General features: G+C 31.1%; 2 protein-coding genes across 9 annotated transcripts in view; one reads left to right on the top strand and one right to left on the bottom strand.

Moving 5' to 3' along the window:
* Positions 1–157: 157 nt before the first annotated feature.
* Positions 158–9,179, bottom strand: rragcb (Ras-related GTP binding Cb). The gene is given in 7 exon segments (NM_001100068.1): positions 158–572; positions 1,632–1,780; positions 3,249–3,391; positions 3,539–3,653; positions 4,762–4,961; positions 6,906–7,109; positions 8,830–9,179. Coding segments are annotated over 7 exon segments (1,179 nt in total). The 5' UTR covers positions 9,016–9,179; the 3' UTR covers positions 158–390.
* Positions 9,180–10,985: 1,806 nt separating this feature from the next.
* trappc9 (trafficking protein particle complex subunit 9) overlaps positions 10,986–16,027 on the top strand; it is a 303,088-nt gene continuing 298,046 nt past the window's right edge. For 4 of the 8 annotated variants that reach the window (XM_088651464.1, XM_088651465.1, XM_088651468.1 and 1 more), the window contains exons 1-3: positions 10,986–11,034; positions 12,642–12,709; positions 13,999–14,597. In XM_088651464.1, coding sequence (XP_088507590.1) covers positions 14,014–14,597 — 584 coding nt within the window. In that variant the 5' untranslated portion in view covers positions 10,986–11,034; positions 12,642–12,709; positions 13,999–14,013. The remainder of the gene's footprint in view (positions 11,035–12,641; positions 12,710–13,998; positions 14,598–16,027) is intronic. The other 4 variants (XM_087295234.2, XM_087295235.2, XM_088651466.1 and 1 more) reach the window with 1 other exon arrangement.

A 16,027-nucleotide genomic window follows, 5' to 3' on the forward strand; every position in this document is an offset into this window, starting at 1 on the left:
GTCTCAAAACTTAGTGAGCGCCCTACGTAGACAGCACATATGGCCACTATGAAGGCATAATAATATAAAAATGATAGCTAGCTCACTGGATTTGCATGTAGATTTGCTGGGTGTGATTCTAAATCATTTAACCGTACCTCATTCTGTTGGCTGTTTCCCATTTTCTCCTATTAACACAATTAAACACAATTTCTCTCTCTCACACACACTCTCTCATACACACACACACACACATCAAAATATCATTTTAAAAAAAGCAGCAATGTAGTCCGTCCTGTTTTGAGTGTCCCCGTTGTGTCTCTCAGGTCCTGGAACAGCAGGTATAGCTAGAGAAACGCTCCAGTAAATCTCAAGTTCAGTGTGATTCGTAGAGGTCCGTGTTGTCCTGGGTTACACCAGGCTCCTGGGTGTCCCGTTGAGTGCTGTGGATTTGAGTCTGCTCAGGCCGTTTCCGCTGCAGCTAGGAGGACTGGACTGAACTGTCGCTCCCCCCATCCTCTGCGTGGAGCCGCTCACCTCGAACACTTCGTGAATGGCCTTTCGAAAGCAGTGGAAGTTGTAGTCGATCAAACCTGCAGCAGATGGAGACATCATGTAAATGTTACTCATTTATTCATTTTCCTTTGGCTTAGTCCCTTATTTATCAGGGGGCACCACAGCGGAATGAACCACCAACTATTCCAGCATATGTTTTACACAGTGGATGCCCTTCCAGCTGCAACCCAGTACTGGGAAACACCCATACACTCTCAAATTCACACGTTCTTACACTACGGCCAATTTAGTTGATCAATTCACCCAGGGGTACCCAAACTTTTCAGCCCGCGACCCCCAAAATAACAACGCCAGTGACTCGCGACCCCCAATATCCTCTGAGGTGGTAATAAATACAGAAACCTTGCATGCAATGATGCAGACACACCAATTAAATTTGTGTCAGTGCTTTAAATGTGCCAGAAAGTATAACCTGATGTTATAAAATCAAAATGCATCTGACGCTATTGCTGCCTTTAATAAAATGTAATTACCCCAGGGGTCGCAATCCAATAGAACTAGTAACAATAAGCTACTATAGTAACTATATATTATATAGTAACTATAAACTACTATTTTTATTTTCAGTATAGTTATGGATAAAATAAGTTAATTATTATGGTTTAATAAAAATAAATAGATTTTTGGAAATCACCAGGCGACTGCCCTTCATTGCCCCGCGACCCCTCGGGGGGTCCCGACCCCCACTTTGAGAACCACTGAATTCACCTATAGCGCATGTGTTTGGACTAGGGGAAACAGGAGCACCTGGGGAGAACATGCAAACTCCACACTGAAATGCCATTTGGCCCAGCCGAGCCTCAAACCAGCAACCTTCTTGCTGTGAGGCGACAGTGCTAACCACTGAGCCACCATGTATATAGTTCTCTACGATAATAATAATTAAAAAGATGGAGACATGAAATGCAAAGTCAGCATGAAATGAAAGTAGCAACTGTTATCAGAGTGAAACAGACACTTGAACAAGAGCTAATGTAGGGTGGGACTGCAATTATTGACTGGTTATGTGACAGGTTGAGCTGGTAAACATGCAGTCAGTCAACAAAAGCTGCAGATATGATGTCAAACGTCTGTACCTTTCCTCTCGAAGCTCTCTTCTCTCAGGATGCAGACTAGCGCTAGGAACTTAGTGACTTCCTTCAGGTAAAGCACTGTGGTGTTGTTCAGCTTTATGATGGCCAGAGACTCTTTATCATAAGCGTTTCCGTTGCCTTCATCTTTTAAGCTAAAACGTTTAACAAATGGACAAAACACTCATTAACAATATGGATACAATATTTTTCACATAATAGAAGATAAAACATATGATCTTACTCATTGCAAAAATGTATTTATTTATTAAAGAATGTGCTTTAAAATACGTTTATTCGGCATTAAAGATATTAAATTGATCAAAGTTATAGTACATATTAATAATGTTATCATTATCAATTTTGCCTTTTAATTTATTCTGTTTTCATGAATATATTAGCATAAATATTTAGTGCAAATATTAATCACATCCAAAAAAATTTGACATATGTGTGTGTACTGTGATTTATTTTGTATATTTAACTAAATACACACATGCATGAATATATTTGAGCACATGTTTATTTATATTTAGACATTTGATATGTATATGATATAAATTGTATACAAATTTAAATATCTATGCAAAAAATATATTTACAAAATATTTACAAAAAATTAAAAATACTATAAAACTGTAAATGTAAATGTATTAAATATAAATTAAATTAAAAAATATATAAATAAATATTAATTATATAAGTTTCAAAAATGTCATTTAAATTTTTTTAATTAAAAAAAAGTTAAATTTAAAATGTTTATTCAGCAAAGATGTATTAAATTGATAAAAAAAACATATAAAGATATTTTTACTGTTATTAATTCATTCAATTTTCATGAATATATTAACATAAATATTTAGTGCTGGGAAAAAATTTATCATGATTAATCACATTCAAAATAAAGGTTTGTTTTGACATAATATACTGTATGCATGTGTACTGTAATTATTGTGTTTAAACAAATACACGCATATATTTGATAAAATATATATTTAGATATATATATATGTAATATGTATATGATACAAATTGTACGCAAATTTAAATATCTATGCAAAAACAATAATAAATATTAAATTTTAAATAAATACATTTATACTAAATAAAAATTATACTATAAAAATATTAATATGTTAAATTTAAATAAAATATTAATCAAATTAAATATAAATATATTAAATGTAGGATACTAATTAAATTAAACATAAAATATAATTAAATATAAATACATTAAAATGAAACATATAAAATATTCTTATATAAAAACACATATGTCTTATGTCGAAACAAACGTTTATTTTGGTTGCGATTAATCGTTGCCCAGCACTATAAATATTTAATATTTCAGCACATCAGAACTGTTTCTGAAAGATCATGTGACACCAAAGACTGGAGTAATGATGCTAAAAATTCATTTAATAATAATAACAATCATAAAATACAATTCAACTGAAAACAGTCAATTTTAAACGCTCAAATGCAGTCTTGCACACTAAACACTTCTTACAAAAATGACAGATAACTTTGGAACCCTAGTGCTTTAATATAATATTGCTGTAGTGTAAAGAAGACTAAATGAATCTGAAATGAACATATTCACTCTTTTTAACAGAGTCTCACCCGTAAATACACGAGACGTCAATGACCACGTCGATCATATCACAGCAGAGCTCGTACGATTGCATGTCCACCGGAGAGCTGTCGGTGGCGATGTAGATCTTACTGACCACGTCGAACAGAAACGCTTTCTCGATCCCAGAATTCTGAACAGAAAAGATTCTGCTGATAAACATGCATTTGGTGAACATGTTTGCATAGGTTTTCGTACTAGTATGAAGTAGTCTGGAATTAGAGGTAGTATTTTTCTCAGATCATCAATTAAAAGTGAGGGTATGTAGAAGTGGACGTACAGAAATGAATATGTTGAGGAGGTTTTCCAGCGTGGGGAGTTGAGGGATGAGTTTCTGGACCACCTTACTGAAGGCCTCAAATATGGAGTGGTCATAGATGCTGGTTAGATAGAAACTGAAAGCAGATTAAGAAAATAGCATTTAATTTAACAATCTTTTTTTTTTTTTTTTAAATAGCTTACATGCTTTATTCAAATTTGTCTGTGCTTTTTTGTTTTATGAAATTTACATTTGCAATATTCAGTATTTGATTTTTTTGCTGCAATATTTTGTTAGTATTGGTAAATACATTATAGATTTAAAAACTAGGCTTTAATAAAAATAACTGAACGTTGATAATGGGACGAGTATTTCAGAATAATGTTTATATGAATATAGTATATACTAAATATTGCAAATATAGTGCAAAAATAGAAAGTAGATTAATACTTTTAATTATTAATTCAATAATTTAGCTTGAGGTCAAACTAAAATGAAAATGAGAAATAATTTGTTGGCAACTAGCTGAAATAAAATAAGCTTTTTTACCTTAGTTTAGTTAAATTCAATTCAATATTGTATTAAGTAATAAAGTAAATTATTTTCTAATATCTCACTGATTAAAACAGCAAAACAGATATTTTTATATATTAGAGATATACAAGTAAAGATAGATTTTTATGTTTGTATGAAGTCAAAATTTAAGGGAAAATATATTATTAATATGATTTTAGTATTAAATAATCATATAATTCATATTTGAATCTACTTTAATATTTTATTTCCATTTAGCTATCATTTATTGAGTTTTACAATTATTTAATGTTAATACTGCAAAACAATATAACATTTCTTTTCTATTTCTTATGTAATATATGTATTTCGATTCAATTAATGACTGCTCTTTTTGCAGTTTTCACTGTAATAACAAAAGTTGACACCTAAAAATTGATTGCAACTTGCTGCAAAGATTTTTTGGGGTTGACTTTTAACCCAAGTACTGCACTTGAATTGCTTTGAGTCAACTCAAAAAGCTCTACAGCAAGTTGCCTTAATTTTAGATTGAGTCAAGCTTTTTTTTACAGCGTTAGTAGACGTTTCAGGAATAGCACTGTTTATTATCTAGTGAATTACCTGCTCGGGTATCACTTCACTACAACCCATAATCCCACCAAACACTCTCTATCCATGCTTTCATTAGCTTGAAGGCAGACTGATCTGCTTTTTGAATCAGTTTGACCAACCTGAGGTGAAGCTTTTCCAGACTGGCGTCAGCAAGATCATCATTGGCTCTCTGATGAATGTCTCTCTGCGTCTCGATCTTATGATCGTCTGATAAACCGTCCACCTTGTGTATAAACACCTCAAAATTAATCTCCGGGTTCACCCTGAACGCCCGCGACACCGTTAGATGAAGCCGTCCTAACGCTTCAACATAATCATCCTACAGAGAGACAAAGACTATGGTAAAGGCAGTGTCAACATTTGTTATACCACACCATTTGCTGACCCTCAAACCATTCCAAAATTATATATATATGTATTTTTTACACAATAAACACAAACAAAGATATTTTGATGAAAGTTTGAAATCGGTAGCTACTGACATCCATGGTGAGTGTGTGATACGTGTAATAAATGACATTAATCTTATGTATTGGTTGTTTATCTAAATTCGACCACTCAAACGGGGCCTTGCTTCGTTTATCCATGCCTGCTATTGGCTAGAGCAGCCCAAAAGTAAAAATACCAGAGCTGAAAATAAAAACTAATGTCAAGAATCAAGACAAGTGAGAGGAAAATGACAACAGCCAATCAGAGTCTGAATATCTGTGCGGGTTTTCACTTATTCATAGTTCTTTAAAGACTAAATGTTTCACACCGTTACAGTTTTTTGTCTGAATTAGATATAAAGAATTTCTTATATCTGTCTATTTAAATATATAACTAAATAAAGAAATTATTTAAAAACATAGGTAATAAATATTTCATTTTAAAAGGGAATATGTTAGATTGTAGGAAATATCATTATCGCAATACTCAACCATTATCCCATCATTTTCCAGTAACTTCAAACTTCCTTTTGTGTTCAACAGAAGAAAGCCATAAAGTTTTGGAAAAAGTGATGAGTAAATAGTTTAAAATAAAAAAGTATTATGATTAAAAAATAAATAAATAACTAAATAAAATAAGTAAATAATTAAAATAAATAAATAAATAATATATATATATATATATATATATATATATATATATATATATATATATATATATATATATATATATATATATATATATATATATATATATTTATTTATTTTGTGGGTGAACTGCTACTATAAGACAAGACAGATGATAGGGTAAACATTATAGGTGATTAGGGTAAACATTAACTAATAGTTATCACTATATTTTTCACAGATTATTGATTGCAGTACAACAAAATTGCTAACCTTGTTGGTCTTAAAGTTGTCTTTTTCTTTAAATAATCATATGAGGCATTATTTCAGAAAATATATATGCACAAATACACAGTTTCTAGCATTAAAAAAATAAATTAAATATTGGATGAATGTGTCTTATATTTTCCCTCTCCATATTTCAGAAAACACTAACAGCAGTAATAATAATATTAATAATAATTTCTATTTTTTTTGTAAATTAAAAGGTTGTATATAATCAGGCAAATATTGATCTAAACACATCACTTTGTAAAAACCTTCAGAATATTGATATTAATAAAACTGTGAGGTTTGGTTTACGCAAGAGCTGCTGAAATCGACATTTAGGTGGATGGTAAGCAGTAGATATAGTTTTTCATGCTTAACTCTTTCATCACCTTACAGAATATGCTTAACATGCAATTTTTAATTTTTCAATAACATGTTATTCATTTAATATATTATTTAAAAAAGCCCAAAATTGACATGGTGCATGGAAACAAACATTTGGTGTATTGTCTTAAGATAACAGCAAGGTTTATGCTACTTTGTCAGGTTTATGTCAATTGTTACTTAATTAATAAAACATAAAATGTTATTTTGCAAATGCTAAATAATGTATTTGCAATGCATTTCCCTTTAAGTGAGCAGACCATGACTGAAAATACGCAAAAATATGAAGCATTTTTATTTTGCACAATAACATGGACTGATGAATAATGCATAATATGACTAGAAATGATTAAAAGGTAAAGAGACATATACATTTGGCCTGAAATAAAAACATAAAAGACAAAAATAGAATACAATAACAGCAAGGTTATGCCAGAAAAGGACGCTATTTCTATTTTAACCAAGCAATGAGTATTCACAAAAACACACACAGAGAAAGGTCAACAACCTCACTCAGAATATTTCCCTGGTGCCATGTTTTCACACATACTTACCTGAGCATCAATGACGAAAATCAATGCGCCGGTGCCTCTGAAAATCATCTCGTAGTCAAAAGTAGGGTCGAAAAAGTCCACCTGTCCGGGAAAGTCCCATATGTGAAAGTTGACGAAGGAGCTGCCAGAGATGTCGTCCTTGTAGATCTTGTTGGTGCTCTCCAGAAAGAGCGTCTCATTGGGAGACATCTTATGAAACACCACCTGAGATTCAAAACATTTAACCAGAGCTGAAGAATATGCTAAATAATATACTTATAGAGATTTAATACATGACCTCATTCACTCCTTCTTCAATAACAGATGAGGTATAAACAATTATAAAGTCACTTTATAGTATTTATATAGTATTAACACAGTATTTACACAAATGGCAACATATAATTTCACCCGAACACATTTAACAAACCACAAAAATAAATCCACCCTTCAGGGATTTTAAGCAGTATTAAATGCTACTTTATGATATGGAAAATATTCTTTGCATTTCCCTTTATGTCAACAGACCATCAGTGTAATTTTTGTTATAATATAAAGCAATTTTTTTCACTTCTGCACAATAACATGCACTGATGAATCATCCATATTATGATCAGAAACTTTAACTGACAGAATAAACATAAGAACAAATATAAAATAGAACATTTTACTATGTAAATTACTGATGACATCTCTTCTAAATTCAAAAATAAGATGTTTTCGTTTAGAGCAATTTATTTTGCATAAAATAATAAAAAGGTGGCATGTTTTTACACATATTAATATATATTTTTAAACAACACAATACCGATTTTTTAATGGCAGAATAGATACTAAATACTTTTTTTGATGGAATGACATGTTAAGATAGTAAAACCATGGTTTTGTAAACTTCTATATTGGTTGCACTTAAATAAGTTACAAATTATTATTAATATAGCATAAAAATGTACTGTCTTTACATTTAAACAAGTGTCCTAATACTTATTAATAACAATAGATGGGAATACTATACTACTTATTAACTTATACTACTAATATCCATGGTATTCTTAGACACTTAAATACATTAAATAAATACTTGATAGTAAAATCCCGAGGTATATGTGTGGATGTACTTTTACTACTATACACTCTCAGAAATAAAAGGTACAAGAGCTGTCACTGAGGTGGTACCTTTTCAAAAGATACATATTTATACTTAAAGGGCATATCTTGGTACCACAAAGGTATATATTAGTACCTAAACATTTCAAGAGGTACATTTTTGTACTTTTTATGTACTAATATGTACGCTCGAGGTATTAATAAGGACCCTTTAAGCACAAATATGTACCTTTCGAGAAGGTACAACCCCAGTGACAGCTCTTGTACATTTATTTCTGAGAGTGTAGCAAGGTAAATTCAAGTCAATTGAGACACTTTTTGCCATTGAGGTGACCAAGTCTACCAATTGAACTGAATTCACTCTAACACCATGTTTTAGAACATTTGTATATCAAAATATTGAGGTGAAGTTAGTTTTATATTCACACATTTGTTAATTTTGTCTAGTGACATGGTCCCTACCACGCTAAGTTACTTTGAATACGAGGTCTGAAACCTATGTTTGACTTTAAAATAACATTGACACTATTTTATTAACTGTTTTTTTTGTACTTTTATAGTTATTGGCTGGTAATATAATTTATAATTTCCAAATAATGATTTTCTGAATTGATATTAAGCAGTAAGTCTGAATATGCGAATATAAAACCAGCTTTAGTTACCTCAGTTATCAATTACCCATCTTGTACCATATGATACCAAATAATTGTTTTTGTAGGTGTTCTCTAAAGTGCTTTTCTGTACCATAAAACGATATTATATACATTCTAGTGTCCAAAACAAAGGGAATACTCATTATTTTTCTTGCGACTAAACTGTATCCCACTGGGGACCTGACCTTCTGGATGGAGGATTTCCCGCTGCGCCTCAGTCCCATCAGCAGGATTCTGGGTTTATTGTCTGCTGACGGAGAATTTTCCAGGTTTTCCTGCATCATGTCCATGTTTTCCACGCCGTAGCCGAAATCTTTTGGAAAAGAGTCCACCAGGCTACCGGCTAGCTGCTCCTCGTACTCGATCGACATCGTAAATCCGTTTTTTAAAGCTTTGAATCCCTCTGAAATGTCTGTGTGGACTTCGCAGGCTTTGTTTGAGTAAATGAGGTGGTATCGGTGGGTATTAAAGGGTTAGTTTTGATAGGGATGAGGAGGTTTCATAGTGGTAAGCGGTTAGCTTGCTGTATGGACACAAACAAACGGGAAGCTGGTCATATGACAGGCGCAGTGGAGGAACGGCTGCAGGCGCGTGGAAAGGTCTGCTGTGTGAGCGAGAGCGCGCATGAGCGGCCTGTGAGTAGAGCGGCCTTTCCGATGATCAACTTCTCATTTGCGTTTTTTTGACTGAAAGACATTGAAAAGTGTTTTTTACCCGCACAACAATATTTCTAAAGGTATAAAGCATTCATTTATTGGTTTATTTGTTATTTGTACAAAATTCAATTTAAGAATTTGTATTGTAAAAATGTAAACATATGTTCTTATTATATATCAATATGTGTATAATAATAAAAATATTAAAGTATTTTATTTCTTATATTGGTATGATTGCTATTTTTTATTTTCCTTTTCTATTAAAGTTTTATTCTTATGTTTATGATATTTCTTGTAAAAAGTGAAGGTTAAACATATTATATTATATTATATTATATTATATTATATTATATTATATTATATTATATTATATTATATTATATTATATTATATTATATTATGTATTTGATAATTTTATTGATAAATGTATCTTTGTCTTTTTTATTTATTGCAAGGTTGCCCAAATAAGGGCCAAAAACCAATCTTGATTGAGTAGGTAAATACACCAAATTCTTTTACATTAAGGTTGCCATGGGTATTTTCCCAATTTGTTAAATATTTAAAAATAACTAGAAAACATTGCTTTATATTAACTAATGCAGTATATATCCTTTAACTTTATAATGAACATTTTATATTAAAAAATATTCTCCCTTATATTATTAGTTATTAGAATAGATTTACACTAGTCAAGCTGCACCTGTTTTTGCCTTCATTTGCTCACCGATGTCTTCTGTGTTGTCTTGTTTGCGTCGAGTGACAGTATTTATATTTTTAAAAAATCAGATTCATTTACAACATTTAATTAAAACATAACATTTCAGTTAGCTTAAAAAAAACTAAGGTTACATAAAATTAGAACTGATGATCTCTGTTAAAGGCATTCGCCCCAGCCTTCCCATTCTCACTCTCTCACTCAGATGGCATGCGGGCCAAATCAAAGGTTACCATGGGCCAACTTTGGCCCGCGGGTCCTAGTTTGGGCATCCCTGATTTATTGTACTGTTCTTGTCATACATTAATAATTCAATATAATTTTTATATTAATCATATTGCATAATATAAAGAATTTTTGAACATTTTATTGTTAAATGTACTTTTCCTTTTTCTATTTATTGTATTGTTCTTGTCATATATTGAAAATATTATATTATATTATATTATATTATATTATATTATATTATATTATATTATATTATATTATATAAAGAATTAGAACATTTTAATGATGCATTTGTTTCCTTTTTATTTATCTTATTTTTATTTTTTATTGTTTTTTAATTTAATTTATTTTATTTTATTAAATTTTGTTTCATTTTAATGTTTAGTGTATTGTTTATGTCGTATATATGTCGTATATCTAATAAAGAATTAGAAAATTTTATTGATGCATTTCGTTTTCTTTTTTCTATTTATCTTAATTTGTTTAAAATTAATAATAATTAATAATTAATTTGTATTTTTTAATCTTTTTATTTTTAATTTAATTTAATTTTTTTTTTATTTTATTTTTTTTTATTTTATTTTATTTTATTTTATTTTATTTTATTTTATTTTATTTTATTTTATTTTATTTTATTTTATTTTATTTTATTTTATTTTATTTTATTTTATTTTAACGTTGGATCTCATCCAACAGGGGGCGCTTGCAGACGCACAAATGAGTCACGCTTCTCCTCACTGACAGAAGCAGCAGAAGAAGTGACAGCTCCAGTGTTGACAGGAAGAGCTTCTGTGAGTATAAATAAGCCTTTACACACATTTTAAACGCATGGTATTAATATATCAGCATTAAATTCGAATAAATCTAACACTTTATATGTCGAGATAATATCGTAAAGTAATACGGCGTTGTCACATTGATATCTGCTGATGAAATTGAAGGTGTTTCATTCAAATACGTATTTGAAAACACCAATATAATCATAAAATGTCCCTTAAATTAGTCAAAATAAACAGAGATCATTGTTTTATGAAACAAAGGGAATTAAATAGAGAGCTGAATAAGGCTTTATTTAAGAACGAAACAGTTCACAGTTCTCGTGGTTTGTTTATTATGCTGTTTGTTTTAATCTAGTCATGTTTATTTAATTTATGACTGTGAATTTGTAAATATTACATATTTTGAGGGTGGTTTATTCATTTTTTTGTTGTGCTAATTACAATTACTAGCGTTAATTCATTTTAGTAGGAGGACAGTGTGTGTGTATTTTAGTAAACATTGCACATTTATTACGGTCAGAACTGTCAGGTTATCGTTAGAGTTAAGATTAAAAATAAGAGTAAGAGATGAGAAATGCCAAATACTTTAGATGTCTGCAATGATCTTACATCTTTCTGTTTTGGTTTCTTTTGCTGATGTAGATTTGGCTGAAAAAAGAACATAACTATCTTTTTTTACCACGATTTATTGAAACAGTAACTACACTGTAAAAAATATCCATCAATTAGCAATAATCCAATTTTTTTATTCATATTTTATTTTGTCCTGTTTATTTATGCTTTTGAATTGCATTATGAGATTTTAATCTTTCTTCCAACAGCTTTCAATCTTGAAAATTTAAAAAAGGGACTTTTATTAACATTTCTAATAGTTAAATATTTAAAGGTTAAAGTGATTTATTGTCTCGGTTGGTGTTGTATACTACGCTACAAAAACCTTGTAATAAGCTGCCAGTAGATTTTCTGTTATTTTGCAGACTTATTTCTATCTATCTATATATATCTATATATCTATATATATATATATATATATATATATATATATATATATATATATATATATATATATATATATATATATATATATATATATATAATTTCTTATACATTATATTATTTAAAAATACTAAAATGTCAATAAAAGTAACTTTGTTCAACTGTAGAGCTAAATTTCCAACATCATAAGTCCACGAAGCAGAGATCAACATCCCATTATGCGATTCACAATCGTAAATAATTAGAAAACACTTGTAAATCACAAAATACGGAAACTGTTAACTCACTGATATTTTTAGTCAAACTTTTGTTAGGTATATTTAAAACAAAATTTTTTTGATTAAGATAAATGTATTTAAGGATACAGTCCTACCTTTTTGTCTGCAAGAAATGTTAAAGGGATCCTATGTTCCAAAATCAACTGTTTGGACAGAACTGTGTGTAGGTATAGTGTGTTCACAGTCATATTGAAGTGATATACTGTAAACACAGTTTTTTTTTTAAATTTCCTGATGTTAAAATAGGATCCATATCCCAGCAATTTTGGAGCCCCCAGTGATGCATTGTGGTTTTCCCCACCCACCAATATTGATTGACAGCCATGTATTAACATTTCTCCACAGTAACACGTATAATCACGTCCACAAGACAGGATTTGCAAAGAAACTGGGATTTAAAAGATTTGTTCCAGGTATCTGTGATCAGCTTTAAATCAAACTTAAATTTTTTTTTTAAATCTGTGCATGTTTTTAATAAAGGCAGCTTAATACTTTAGTTGTCTGCAATAAATATTTTTTTTTTGAAGATGTAGTTTTGTAACAAATACTAACTATCACTGATTTTCTACGATATAAAGAAAACACTGTCTAAAATGTCAATAATAAATTATATATAATGAATGTTTTGTCAGAAAAAGTTAGAACTAATATTGTTTGATTACATATGTAGAAAAAAAGTATGTTTAGTGAAAAGATATCAAAATAAATGTTCATTCATTCATTCAGTTTCTTTTCAGCGTAGTCCTGTAAAGTCCAGCCAGTTGGTCCAATGACGGTGTCAACTGGTGGACGAAGGTTCACTGCATGTTCAGTCTTTCCAGTGCAAAATGTTGTTTTAATTTCAACTTAACTCATATCTGACTCCAATTTTAGTATGAGGTGGTTTATAATATTAATATATTTATCCTCATTTTATTTGACTCCAATTATAAAACATAAATGATTATTTTGTTTCTTTTAATATTACTTTAGAATATGATTAAATATTCTCTTCTGTTCGTTATTGTATATTATTCTCGTTCATTCGGATTCCTATGCCATCTTGAGTCTTGTACCGGCCGAGTATACAATCTCTTAAGCACAAGCATGTCAGTCTTGGTCATTAAACAGTGGCGATTAACCGCTATTCTAAAAAGGCAGACCCCTACTTACTCAGATTAGAATATTTTTTGTGTGGTCCCTATAGATCTGCTATCTGCTAAATCACTGTGTCGCCCTAAATATTAGTAAATAAATTAGTAAATAGTAAATAAATAGTTCGAATCTTCTCAAAAATATGTATGCAGACATGAGTGTGCCGTACTAATTTGTTACGTGTTATCGTTTGACTGTACTTTTAATATATTTGTTTCTTGACTTGCAATTTTTAAAGATTACCTTTAAGTGAGCATTATGTAGTAATAAAAGTTTTTAAAACCAATAAAAAAACTAATAAATACTTTAATTAATCAATTAATTAATGAAAAACATTCAAAAACTTTCGTCACTTAAATTCCATTTAATAAAAAATATATTCTTAAAAATTACACTAAACTTTTATTAAAGTTATATGCCTTTACCGCATAGTTCTCAGTCAAGTCATATACAAGTAAATAAATATTTATGTAGTTATTTATTTTTAAAGACTTGCTCATTTATTCAAACTTCTTCTCAATCTTCTCAAAAATATGTTGCTTAACATATTAGTTTTTGTTCTGTTCAGTGGCTGTGTGCAGACATGAGTGTTCCGGACTACTTGCAGTGTGCTGAAGACCATCAGACAGTCCTGGTGGTGGTCCAGCCAGTGGGCATCGTTCCCGAAGAGCAGTTCTTCCGCATCTACAAGCGTGTGGCCAGCGTGAGTCAGGTCAGCATCCGCGACTCCCAGCGCGTCCTGTTCATCCGCTACCGCCACCATTACCCACCTGAAAACAACGATTGGGGCGACTTTCAGACCCACCGCAAAGTGGTCGGCCTCATTTCTGTAACCAGCTGCGGCTCAGCCAAAGAGTGGCCGCAAACTTCAGATCGTTTCCACGGGCAGAAAGAGGTGTTCGGCTCCACACTGTACGACTCTCGCCTGCTGGTGTTCGGGCTGCAGGGCGAAGTGGCCGAACAGCAGAGGACGGACGTGGCCTTTTATCCCAGCTTCGACGACTGTCCTGATGTGGAGAAGCGAGTGGAGGATTTCGTGGAGTCCATCTTTATTGTGCTGGAGTCCAAAAGGCTGGACAGGGCAACGGATAAATCTGGAGATAAGATACAGCTTCTGTGCGTGCCCTTCGAGAAGAAGGACTTTGTGGGGTTGGACACGGACAGCAGGTGAGTTACAAAAAAACAAAACAAAAAAAAAACATTGAAATAATCTGTACTGGTAAGAAAGTCAGTTGTGAAATAATTTTTATTATTATTAACTATTAGGGATGCACAATATAAAGATGTTTGCCATGCATTATTGTTTGATGTCGCACCTTTATTCTAATAAATTGTTGACTTGCTTTTTTTTTTTCTACATTTTTTTATTTATATCAACTTTAAATGAGCATTAGGTGGTAATTTAAAGTTTTTAAAGATAAATACAAATGTATAGATTGGTAAATACAAACATTTATAAACTTTTTTTTATGATCAAAAATATGTTGTTTAAAATTTCACTGAACTTTTATTTGTTATTTGTGTATACTGCATAGTTCTGAGTCAAGTCACATAATAGTAAACAAATATTTATTTATTTTATTTATTTATATTTAAAGACATGCTAATTTATTTAAATGTATACATTTTATTTTAATTTTATTATATATTTATGTTTTTGTATTTTTGATATTTTTGTTTTATTTATTTAGAATGTAATTATTAGATTAAAGAAAAATACAATTTTATTTATATTGATGTTTTTTATGCATGTTAATAATATTTAAAGCACTTTCATTTAAAAAGCAAGTCAATTAAAATTTACAGTTGACAGTCAGAATTATGAGCCCTCCTGCATATTTTAGGGATATGATAGACGGAGGCCAGTGGGCAAATTTGCCCAGAATGCTGGGGTTAAACCCCTACTCTTTTACTGAGCAGTATAGTGTCCTCTTCACTATACTGGAGCATAAGGTTGAGCGCCCCCTGCTGCTCTCACTAACACCACTTCCGGCAACAACCTAGCTTTCCCATGCGGTCTCCAATTCAGGTACTGATCGGGCACAGCCCTGCTTAACTTCAGTGGGTGACCATGTGAGTTGTAGAGAGCTACCTGTAAATATATATGGCCTTTAACTAATTATTGGACATAATTTTTATGTCTACGCATCCCTAATCACGTACATTACATATTTGACTGTAGATATTGCTTATTGTTTTGTATACTTCATCTAAAAGTAAACTGATTTGCTCTTCGTTAAATCCTCCAGTGTGATGGTTTTGCTTGTTGGTGAACCTGCATGATCTTCTGTCCTGTTTCATGAGTTTTTGCCATTTGTTTTTTCATGGCTGTTGTTGTTTTTCTTCTTCCCTTTTCTTGTTTTGCCTTGTTTTATTTGTCTTTCTTCTTTTTTTCCCCATACTGTCCTGTGAGTTTATTATTGGGTGTGAAAAGGTGAGCCGGTGGTTCTGTCTCCTGTTTAGTTCATTTTTCCTCGATCAGCCTCTTCCTCTCCCCTTCAGTGGTTGGACCTCCATTCTCTTGCTTAAGAGTTGCAAGATCAAACTCAGTTTTGGGATGAAAGGCAATGTTTGTGTCCTACATTGAGTCAGCTGTT

Source organism: Danio rerio, chromosome 19 (genome assembly GCF_052040795.2).
Source record: "Danio rerio strain M-AB ecotype USA chromosome 19, GRCz13ab, whole genome shotgun sequence".
In the NCBI taxonomy this organism is placed as follows: domain Eukaryota; kingdom Metazoa; phylum Chordata; class Actinopteri; order Cypriniformes; family Danionidae; genus Danio; species Danio rerio.